This window comes from Apteryx mantelli, chromosome 2 (assembly GCF_036417845.1).
Source record: "Apteryx mantelli isolate bAptMan1 chromosome 2, bAptMan1.hap1, whole genome shotgun sequence".
NCBI lineage: Eukaryota > Metazoa > Chordata > Aves > Apterygiformes > Apterygidae > Apteryx > Apteryx mantelli.
Genome location: NC_089979.1, coordinates 150,311,547 through 150,324,040, shown reverse-complemented (window position 1 = coordinate 150,324,040; position 12,494 = coordinate 150,311,547). Strand labels below are relative to the sequence as shown.

At 40.5% G+C, this 12,494-nt stretch overlaps 1 protein-coding gene across 5 annotated transcripts in view; it reads right to left on the bottom strand.

Annotated features, from left to right (window-relative positions):
- The window catches only part of KIAA1217 (KIAA1217 ortholog), a 387,375-nt gene that overhangs the window by 174,269 nt on the left and 200,612 nt on the right, over window positions 1-12,494 (bottom strand). For 4 of the 5 annotated variants that reach the window (XM_067291790.1, XM_067291789.1, XM_067291788.1 and 1 more), the window contains one exon: window positions 7,815-8,098. In XM_067291790.1, coding sequence (XP_067147891.1) covers window positions 7,815-8,098 — 284 coding nt within the window. Of the gene's footprint in view, window positions 1-2,441; window positions 2,463-7,814; window positions 8,099-12,494 lie in introns of those variants that run through there. The other variant, XM_067291792.1, reaches the window with a different exon arrangement.

Sequence of the window (12,494 nt, the reverse complement as noted above, 5' to 3'; positions counted from 1 at the left end):
GAGTGCTCAGTACTGCAGCCCTACGATGATGCTCACTCAGCAGGACTGAGGGGCAGGCACAAGGCTGCAGAGACCAAACCCTGCAACACGTCACCACACAGTGGCTCAACTCCAAAAGGGAAGGTGGAGGGTTTGTCCATCCTGAATGCCCATGGACGCCCACAGATGAAGGTGGGCCTCCATCAGAGGCTCTGAGCAGGCAGAACGTGTCTCCCCCAGCAACACGGTCACTGCCAGGCCACCACGATGACGCAGGCTCCTCCCCTCCACCACCGCTGCCAAAGGACTTAGCATACACTGAATACAGCCACCAACCTAGACTTTCTGACTATTTCTATGCAGTTTGTGGTAATCATCTACAGAGGCAGCTCAGGAAGAACCAGGATAAAACTGAGTATGTGCAACAACACATCTGTAAATGCCTGAGGAAATTTTTTGCCTGAAAAACTTAAATTTCTGAAACCTAAGTAATCTCAGGTGTCTACAATAACTGGGTGAGGTTTTCATGGTTAACACTCCTGAATGCAGCTGCTTGAATTCTGCTTTGACAAAAAACTGAGTCCTAAATTCTTTACTGGATCTAGCCATAAGCACTAGAATGAGAAACAAGATTACTGAGTGCATTTATTCAATCAGCTGAACACAAAAGAGTTTAAAATCCCTTTCTTTGTCATAGAATTAGGTTAGAAAAATACACGTACAAAACTCACATGAACAAAGGTAAGCATATGAACAACTATCTCAGACTTCTGAATTATAAACAATACATGCTATTTAAAACACAGGCGTTGCCACAGAAAAAAGTTACTAATCCTGTTGGGGCAAAATAACCGCACTGGTGTGTGATTTGCATGGGGAGAGGGAAGGAAGAAGAAAAGGAATTGCTTTATTAGTCTTGTTGCAACTTTGCTTTGTTTGCTTTTTTTAACAAACAGCTTTTTTATTACTTTTAACTGATAGATATAAATGAAGAAACTTATGTTTACCAAAGCAAGTATTATCACTGAAGTTAAACTCCACTTATTCCATGAGATACCTTAGGGCTGGTAGTTTAACATGTTCTTCAGTACTTTTGCCTTACTTTTTAAAACAAAGAGTAAAATTGGAACACTTTCCACCAAAACACTCTACAAGGAATGTTCTTCTTCCTAAACATTTTAACTTATAGTGAATACAAAGTAAACCCACTTTACCTTGCTAACGAAATAGCTCTTTGTTCATTTATCTATCTAGCTATTTATAAATATCTCGCAATCACAGCATTATCTAGGGGCAAAAGAGCATGTTTCAACTCAAAACAAATGGACAGGTCATCTCATGTCCTTCCATAAACAAAAGCTAAGGGCTTGGATTCCAGCAGACATTTAAGCTTGCAATTGTGTTCATATGTTCATTTTCATAGTTTTATGTAGGTGCTTTTAACAATGTAAAATAAGAGAGCAGTTGCCCTTAACATACAGAGGCACTGGAAAGCAATAAATTGCTATAGCAGAAGGTACAGCGGCACAGGGACGTGCGGGGATGTCGGGAGAGACCCCCCTTCCCGAAGCCGAGGACAGTTTCCCCAGCAGTTCAGCTCTGCAAACGCAGTGGAACAAGCTATTCCCGCACAGCAGCTCGGGGCAAAGCACCGGGCACTGCTGGGCTGACAAAAAGCATCAAGGGAGGAGGGGGAATCGCCTTCTCATTTTGGAGGAGAGACAGCACCCTTCTGAGAAGAGGAGGCAGGAACTGACTGAAATGTCCTGACAGAACTTCTGAAACGTTGTTTTTTTTGTTTTTTTTTTTTTTAAAAAACGCCTGCAGGTTATGCTGACACAACAGAAAGTTCTAGCCGTATGACACTGACCTCTCCGATATAAATAGACATTTTTTGATGACACATTCATTCACATTCATATTCATGACATATACAGTATTACATGAACCAAGTAGTAATTCACTGAAATGGATTTTCTTTAGCTAGAAAAATCATCAGCAGCATACATGCAGATTAAAATCATCTTCTCCACAGACACTGTGTGCTTCTTAAAATCAAATATCACTTTTTAACTTATTGGTACAGAGTGTTAGTGTTCAGTGTTAATATTGTGTGAATACCACACAATATTAACACTAAATCAATTTCTCACTACCCTATTCTACATCATCAACCAGCATCAGTGTAATGAATGTAAAATATACTAGTTCTTTTGACATGTTGTCATTTATGCATATTTTAGTACTAAATAATTAACACACAGACTTTTGGAGAAAGGTTAAGTTGAAATTAATTCTATAATATTGCCATCACTGACTTAGTTTCAAGATATAATCTAGGACAGTAAAAGCAAAAGAACCATGACCAAAAACAATTTTAGTTAGTGATTTCTTCATTTTGTACTCCTCACAAATCTATTTACTTTGAAAATCAGTACATGTTCTCAAAAAGCTTATTTTACCTTGCCTGATCAAGCAATGCAGAAAGTGAGAAATCCTTTGTACGCTGTTTTTTCACCTGGAATTAGATAATGTGTTTAAAATATTCTGTAGCTTCTCATTCACTAAATGCTACTGAGGATTTACAATGAACTGATCAAGTTTCTCTCAAGTTTACATTTCTCAGGTGTCTTTAGGCAGAACCTATGATTTTTCCGCTTTCAAACTTTTTAGCTTGGCCATTAGCTCCTGCAACCCCACCCCTTCCCACCTAAACCTGGCCCCTTTCAAACTAAGGGATTCGAACCAACTAAACTAACTAAACTCTGCAGACCTAAACCTGTTTCGAGTTATTTTATCACAGCAATGCCAATGAGGGGACTATCCCTTAGGTATATGTGTTTACTTGATCTGTCTTGATTGATGTAAGCACAAGCGTGGTTATGACTAAGAACACAGGGATTTTACTCTCTTTCAGGAGGAACTCAAAATACGCCCTCCTGTTTACCTCCAAATACGTTTATTCTTCATTAGATGTACTTTTACCCAAGAAAAATCTTTTAAGAAATGCCCCAGATTTTCCTTGTGATATCAAAGCATATACTCAGAGTCACTTTAACCAACTGATACTATGATCTATTGAAATAAATGCTTCTGCTTTCTCCCAGATTTCAAACACTGGAATAAATGCTGTTGTAACTTACGGGGTCTATTTTAACAGTTAAAGGAGAGACATCTGGCAATAATCTACAAATAAATAGTGTCTCAATTCTTAGTTTCTCCTCCATAACACTACCTAGGACATTTTTGCAGCATGATTCATATAATCAACATAATACATTACAATGCCTTTCAAATAATTCAGAAGTCTCAGTTCATTCAATAAAAATCACATTTTAGGAAGAGAAAAGAGAATGTGCCATGCCAGAAAACTTGCTTTGTTGACTCAGCCCCGCTGCCAGGAGGAATAACGTGGTGAAGCAAACTCCAGGGTTTCAAAAGCATTTTTTACAGGAAGGGCAGAGAGAGAAAGAGACATATTTACCTAAATGTTAGATTCCACAGGTGAAGCCAGAGTCAAGTTAGGAAATCCTCTTCCTTTAGTTCCAAACGTTTTAATTTATAATGAAGCCTGTAATAATCCTTTAAAGCTGTCAGGTAAAACGCACTCCATAGCTTAGCCACATTTTCTTTTGCCCTTTCGCAGCGTAACTTTGTTATTTGCATAAAACTTAGTTCTAGCCTATGGGACTTTTTGAACATCTACATGTTAAATTAGCTGTCTTGACATGCTCTATCAAGCATGACATCATGAATCGCCATGGCAACCTTAACCACACCTGCCTAGATGCCGAAGTTACCTGTCATGTTCAGACCTAGCTCAACATAACAGAAAAGCTCAACCACCATTTTCTAGACGCTCCACATTACACACACACATACAGAGGACTTCTTTTTAAACTCATGGAAGTCTAAATTTGTTTGCCAGTAATTTTCTTCGTCACAGAGCACTGGCTGAAATGCTAAGAGTTGTTACTGACCCCCACTAGTTAAACAACAGCAACAACAAACCTGTGGCAAACATGCTTCAGCGCATTTTCTAAAGGCACGCTCAAAACCTCTGCCTTTGCAGAACTGCTACACGTTCATTTTTGCTCTCTGTTCCTCAGAAAGTTTTTTTACTGAGGGACTTGTAAAACAGGTTCACAGCAGGGATTACCCCCTCCCATGGCAAGGTGAGCATTTTTAACCTTTTCACTGCAAACTCTTTTTCGTCCTCACAGCCACTGTCCCAGCTTCTGCACTGGTTCCTGCCCTTTTCTTCTCCGCTCACCCGAGTCAGCCCCACCTAATTGGGTGGCAGCATCCTGCCCCCAGCTCAGCAGCACATGATTTACACCATCGCAAACTTAGGTTTAAAACTATTTTCTTCCTCTCTTTCTCTTTTTTCTTTCTAACTTTGCTGGGGATTGCGTTAGCACCTTGCTTTCATTAATGCAGGATAGACAACTTTGGCAGAGGCAAGGTGTCCGAAGCTATTGCAGACCTGCATTACGTACAAAAAAAGGTTATTTTCTTGAGACTCAACACACTGATTTCCAGATTCCTGGGTGGAGGGAGCTCAGGCCTGCGCCGAGCTGCACGATCGCCTTGCAGGGTGGACAAATTGCAGCGTGGGGGAGAGCAGCCGGGCTGTGAAGGGCGACGCTGCGTTGCACAGCGGGTGCTTGCACTGGCAAGGCTCGCCTGCGCTGCACAGGGTGCTGCGAACCCCCAGCCCGCCTCACCATGCACCAGCTCTGCTGTAGGCGGTTCGCACTGCGGAAGCATCCCAGGGCCCTTGTACAAACAAGGATGGCCCCATCTCCGGGAGCTTTTCGTTGCAGAAGCAGCCATCCTGGGCGGGGGTGGCAAACAGGCGGGGAGATAACCTGTGTGCACAGCTGGGCGGTTCTGCGGCCCTGGGTTAGCGAGCCAGACACCAGCAACCCCCTGCCCCCGGCGGCATTTTACCTGCCCGCAATTCTCCAGCTGATTTGCGGTAGGTTATCGGAGTAGGAATGGGGCCTGAGGCAGCACATCCAGGGCGGGATTTATCTGAATAACGAAGCCTGGAGGAAAACATTAATACGCAGCGGAAGACATGGACAAGATTCAGCACTGACCTTACTGCTGGAGCTGATATAACAGTATCATCTGACAACATCAAACAGATTCTTCTCCTAATGTTTATTTGCCATAAACCAGGGGTCAGTTTGCCATGCTCAAATACTGATGGCTGAGAGGGAGGAAGAGGGGAAAGGTCCACAAAAGAGACAATTACCAATCCTGCTTATTCCAGCCCATTTTTGTTGGTTAGGGACCTGATAGGGCTTAAAGCAACCTAGAGGACAAATTATACGATATCCAAGGGACTGTCTCCTGACTGTAAATATTGGGTTGTTTTATGTTCCAGCTGCATCATTTTGACACAGAGATTATAAAATGGTGCTGTATTGGGGAAATTCCCACCACAGAAATTATTGCCACTTTCCAGATATTGAAGCAGCTGGATTAGCAAAAAGGGAGGAAAGTAGCCTAAAAAATAAATCCTGACTTTTTAATTCATGTCTTCCCAAATACATTACAGATTTTATACATGATATATGTATATGTTATATACACATATCTACTACATGCACATGTAGTTTGTCTTCTACACTACTGCTACACACGTACATAAAATAATTCAATTATATTCTATACACACACACACACCCCTAAGCAAAATTACATTATGATCTCATCCATGGAGCTGCTAAGTGAGCCTCTATTATATATGTATCTACATACATATGTGTGTGTGCATATGCATATATGCACATATATACATATGTATACACACACACAATACATAGACGCATGGGTGTGCATGCATAAGAGACAACTGGTAAGAAAAACCACTCTGAAGTGCAAGGCCATAATCATAACAATCTGCTATTACATCTGATGAGCCAGACGTTGTTGTCACATTTCAACTAAGTAACAGCCCTACAATCAAGTGGAATAACTTATTTCTGTAAGCTTTTTTACATGGCTTCTGTTTAATTTATGATTTTTTTTAAAAGTCATGGTGAATGAATGAGGTATTCAGTATTTCACATGCCCAAGAAAGATGGTTTGATGCTCTAATAGTAATTTTAGGGTGATTTTGTTTAAAAATTTACGCTTATTACATACAATACATATGTCTAATCATCAAAAAATATAAGCAGGAGACATTCACATGAATTTTACCCTCAATAAATTAGCAAGGATGACACATTTTAAACAAATAGCAGAACAGTTACTGCATTCCTTCTGTAATTTATTGACTTCAGAAAAGGATCAAATTACAAAATGTGTAGGGTGCAATGCTGTAGGCTGTTCAAACTGGGCTTGCACTGTCTGCAACACTGGAACTAAATATTTACATGACTCCAAAAGATCTAATCTCTGGATTTCACCCCCCACCCCTCTGCCCCTTATTTAATTTGTACGCTATCTTTATCCACCACCCGGCACATTCCACACAGTCACTAAAGTTCACAAAAGAGATAAGTGGGAGGAAAAAAAATCAAGACTTTCAAAGGAAGGAGGGGAAGCCGTTTAAAAAATAAGGAATAGATCATCCTCATTAGAGCTGAAGTCTCGCAATAATTTTAGCTGGACATATATGGATTCTAGCAGTTCTGCCCTAAAGCAGTGTCACTATCTGGAAACTCTAAAGTCCCTGTCAAAGAGAAAATATAGGGGGGGAGTCACTGAGTGGCAGTCTTTCAAAAGCTGTAATAACTTTCTGATCCCCAAAGGTTCAGAAGGCTTCAAAAGATGCCAGGAATTCAGTAAGAATTCCCATAACAGAGTACTTTACAAACCTGTTTTTATTTCTTGCTTATAATTAATTTGCTGTTAGTGTTGATATACCTACAAAATGCTAAGAAAAAAAAACTTTTTTAAAAGATTTACTGCCAAGCATTTGTTAAACTGAGAATAACGGGCACAAGATTTTAAGACAGAACTCTAAATTCTGCTGTTTTATTGGAAAATGAATTATGGAATAGCATGTTGATTTTCTGTATGGTTTAACAGATTAAACTTTATCACTGTACTCAGAAACAGAGCACAGAGTTATGCCGCGAACAGTTCCTTGCACTGCATTTTCTAAATTCAAAAGGTCAGCATGACAGCAGCCTCCACCTGTTCTGAGAAATACATCAAGGTGTCACATCTGCCATGACCCTAAGTCTACTTTTCACTGCTGAAAAGTAATTGCAGGCAGTCAAGAAACAAACCACCTTAAGGCACACTTCTGACCGGCCAGCCTTGGTGTCAAGACAGTTTGGAGAAGGCAGATAGCTGTGGGTGAGTCCATTCTGTTTGTATGAAAAGATTCAAAAATAGAAAAGAAAGCAAATGAAAGGGCAAACAGAGCCAGCTCAAGCATACGGACACGCTCTACAGATGTTTTCTTTTCTCCTGAGCAGTGGTGCCAATACTGAAAATGTAACAAAAGTTAATAGTTGTTCTGTATTTTCCCCAAGTTATCCTCTTCAGCTGTGAAAATGGGTGGAGATACATATTCTAAGAACAAGTCTCACCTTCATCTCTTTCTCTGTCCATAATCTAAAAAAAGAAAAACTCTTCAAAACGGTCAGTTTCAATGAACAATTCAAAGGTAACACTGAATAGCTTGATTATCTTCTATTATTATTTCTTTGAGTGTCAAGGGAAAAAGTAGATCTTAGAATATATCAACAAAACCAATTTGTTTATGCTTTGTTACATTCTCACTTTTTGCAATGAGGTAACATTCAATTTTGTAGAAGCTATATGGATCATTTAAGAAGAGCAAGATATGCATTTGACTTTCATACCTGATCTCTCAGTCTTTCTTGGTGTCCCATTATTGCTGTAGCATGATGGGGATATTTCTGTTTCAGATGCTCAAGAAAAGCCTCTCTCTTTCTGTCCATTTCTGATGTTTGCATTCCCAGTATTTCTTTGGAACTGCGAGGGCCGCCTACTGTATGTCTTCGAGGGATGTTGCGGGTAGACTTTGAATTAGACGTATGACTATTTGGAGTCGTAAGGAGCTCTTTAGATCGGAGACATTCTGCATCATCTAACGATGTTACATGCAAACTGTTTTTTGCCTGCTCTGAAAAAGAGGAAAACAGAATATTATAAGACCTTTATCCCCACATTCACATTAATAAGGAAAAAAACCCTGGATTGGTAAAAAAAAGATAGGTCAATTTAAAGGTATGGTAGCAATCAATGGCCTGTTCTGCATCGTTAGACATGTATAAGTCCTAATAAGCGGCCCAGAAACAATCATTTATATAAGCTATGTTACACAGCACTTACATACTTTTAACACACCACTTCACTACTGCCTCACAGAAAAGTGAGCATCATTAAAGCAGATCTTCCTTTTATACCATCTCTACCACTATGTGACCTGAAAAGAAGATATGACAGGGCCCTCACTCCCTGACCTTTAAAATCTATAGGATGCTTTCCACAAGAGAAAACAGTTTTCTTCAATAGGCTCCAGTACACTTAATGGCCCTGTAACTAGTAACCTTAAGGATACCAACTGATAAAATTCTTTTGACAAAGCAGATTTGAAATCCTTAATCTTTTTTCAGTGTGTTTGCAACATGCTCTGAAACACCTAGGAAATAATAAGAGGGTTTTGGAGGCTTTCTTTCCTTCTGATTTCTGACTGTGGTCTGGTTTTAAATTTCACAGATCTCCTTCGGATTTTATACGTCTCAGGACAGAAGGCTGGAAAATACAACATCACTTTTTCAATAAACCATTTCTTAAGAAATAGAATAAAAGCAAGTTTGGTGTGATATAAAAGAAGAAGAAAACTCAGATAAATTTTACAACTTTAAAATCTACTTTAAGACCAAAGACCATGACTACTTTTGTAAAAAGATAGGCAGACACAGCGGGTATGTAAGTGCTGGCTTATCTTCAGGTAACTGTGTAACATGAATCCTCTGGTGCATGAAAAAGTGTAGTCTGGAGGCTTGTTACCTAATACCATTGAAAAACCCCTCGCTTTTTTGTCAGCAAAGAAAAAAACAAAAAACAGAAGCATTGAAAAGGCCTCTCCAAGTCTGATGTAGCCCTCCTTGTCTTTGCTGTGCAGCCTCAGAGGTCCTTGTTAATGTTAACTCTTTACAGAACTGCCCAGAGAGCAGGAAGTTCCTTCCTTCACATGTTTCCAGCACAGCTTTATTTCTCTCCGTCTGCCACTTTTTCACTAGCAGCCCTTTAGCCTCCCAGTGACAGCCTCCCCGAGCGCTGCCGTTTATACGGCCCTGCCATTTGGAAACAGGCACCTACTCACTTCCTTTCATGGGTCAATCCATCAGTTTGACACTCTGCCTACCACTTGCCCGAGAATTTTATTCTAAGAATTTTTCGGCTCTCTGGTGTACATTGGCAATTGCCTGCCAAGTCCAACATCTTATCAGGCCCTGATAGCACCTAAAACTTCCATCGGTGGAGCCCGCTGCCAGGGGGAAGTTCCACCAATTTAAATGGGGAACCCATGAACTGGGGTTTTACTTTAGAACTGAGCCCTGGAAGTTCATACCTCAAAGAGTTTGCACTTTTCTGTAAGCTAACTGTAACACTCAGGGACTCTAAAGAACCAACAACATCCTCTCATTACAATGCACAGAAGCCTATTCCAAAATCAGAATTGGAAACAAAAGCCCAAACTGCAGACTTTGCACCAAATTTTGATGCACACAGATCCAGACACTAGTTTTTAAACAGGCTCAGCCAAAATCTGCAGGCCAAAACAGTCCTGGCTCATGGCGGAGTTTTGCTCTCCTGCCAGTTCCAAGGATCATGCTCTGATCTCTGCAGCACTGGAGAAGGAGCAGCACAGAGCTGCCGGGGGACGCTGTGGATTCAAACCGGCACGAAGCCTCACGCATTATTTTACCTGCTTTGTACACCCACTGGGACCTGGCAAAACAAAGTGTAGGATGCTCTGGACTCCAAAGTGAGGTTTTTATTCTGTTTACTGTGTTCCCTTAAAGAAAGGCAATGCCAAAACCCACACACAACATAGCCTTAAAATCTTCGGCTCGTTTTGAGTAAGACAACAGTCTTAAACGCACAGTCCTGCAGCAGACACACATACACGCGCACACACACACACAGACACACTTAAGGCTACAGGACAGTTCAGCTTTTCCAAGCAGACCTCAATTACAAAAGCATCCTGCTTCACCAGCTACTGAAAGTTCAGAGCACTGGTGCCAGGAACGCTTCTCCTGCCTGAGATAAGTGGCAAACCTGCAACTTTTACTTGCAAGAAGTCAGCGTGGCTGCTCCAGATGCCCTCAGCCCAAACGGCTTTGGAAGGCTGTACAGTCACTTCAGTGCATTTTAAATGGAAGGAAAAAGAGGTGGCATGGGCTGGCTGGAATTTACCATCTTTAATTTGTTGCACCAGAAGTACAGCAGTCATATTCCTGAGGCTGTTGAAACAAAGTTGCCAGACACAAATAAAGGATTTCCTTAGAGTTCAAAGAAGTGAGTGTAAGCGCGTGTGACTGAATGTGTATGTATGCATCAGTGCTCTATAAACCTTTAAAGTATTGTCACAGCAGCAGTTTCAATCACTGAATTGGTTGCAGGCACTTCCTCAAGAAGGCAGGTATACCTGCACAGAGAAACACAACTGAGAGTTCATGAATGTGCATTTCAGGCCCTAAGTCTCTCTCATGCAGTCTTTCCATACCCTTCCCTTCAAAAATTTAAGAAAAAGTTAATGGTCTGAAACATAAAGAGCCATATCAAGTGTTTTACCGTTATTTATCATTGCTGGAAACCTCAAGAACAAATCAAAAATATCATAATTTTCTAACACTACAGGAAAAAAAATCCAAACAATTCTACCATTTTTTTCCATACATTTGGAAAATACTGTACAAATACCAGTGAAGGGAAAGGAATGTAAACTATGCAAACTAATTGCTAGCCTTGCCAGCAAGCTGACCTGCAGCATGCAGCAGGATGCCATCAGGTTACAGTACATATCACCATGTGACTGTCTTTTTGCTGCTCTGACTGCCATGGTGCAGTAGCTACTGCTGTGTTTTGTTGTATAATCTATGCAGATCTGCAACAGACAAACTGGTCTGGATAATATTATCCATCTTGGCTGAAATGCAAACCAAACTCCCAAGCTCTGCAGTGTTTGGATAAGGGTCTTCTCCCTAGTGATGGTTTAAAAATTCCTTGGCCATTTCCTTGATAGTGACGAACTACCTTGAAGGCAAGGTTGAAAGCTGGGACTGTGAAATCCCACTGCATACCATGGGGCACATGAGCAACACAGCTTTTGCTTGGACCACAGTGTTACAGGGAGTAGAAACTAAGAGACATTTTCTGGATCCTGGAGTTGCTCAATAACAGCGTGGGCAAACTTTCTGTATCTTTCAAGTGAAGATAATAGGCCTAGAAAATCAATGCCCAAAGATAACTGTGAAATGTGTGAAGGATCATGTGATTGTTCCCAGAAGACAGCTAAAAGTAGAGAAAGGACAAACTATGCAAGTACCCTCCTTGGAAAAGGAGTAAATAGAAGCCAATGAAAAACACAGAAACAGAAGTGTGAGATAAGCTTGTCTCCCTTGTTCCCTCCCTCATATTCAGAAGCTAAAAGCCGAAGGTCTTTCCATTCAATAAAGTAGCAAGTCTAGAGGGCAATGAAAAGTAAGACTTGCTGATTGACAGGGGAGGGCTTTGGTTATCCAAAGACTTGGATAACCCTTACATTTGAGATGCTTCTCTGATCTGAAAACAAATTTCAGGATTTCTTAACTTCATGCATTACCACAGTGGATATAACCTCACAGAAAAGTTACAGGCCTGCAGTGTAGAAGCAGTCTGTCTAGGATTATCAGGAAGATTATCAAGAAGGATTAATTGCCGTGAGTTGGAAATTCATAAAAAAGAGTCCTTCAGTATGTCCTGATATGCAATTCTTCTACTTAAGTCACACCCACCATGAAGTCTACAAGGGTCAAGAAAGTCACTTTGCCTCATTACTTTTTTTAATATTCTTGTTTTGCAATCCAGGTGACATGAGAGAAGAACATTTTCAGAACAATTTCAGAAAGCAGCAAGTATGGACCTGGCCTAAACTGAAACGATGAAACCAAGCTTTGAAACAAGCCATATTCACTATTTAAAGCTTTAAAAAGGAATAACTTTTTAACAGCATGAATCAAACTCACTCCTGTTATATTTATGCTAGCAGTAGATCTTTGAGAAGATTATTTCTAATTTGCTCCACTGTCTTTACAATTAACTCTGTTTCCAAAGAACTTTTCAAATGTCATTTTTGGATACGGGCTCAAATGTCTAAATTCGGCTGTGAACTTTCAGGATTAACAGTTTTGGGGGATTCAGAGGGTTGGTCTGGCTGGCCCTCTATTTTCTGGCTCTACATGCATCTCAGTCTGCTTCATACAACCCCTACAGAAGAAATATGTTACTAGAGGCTCTTTTTCCTA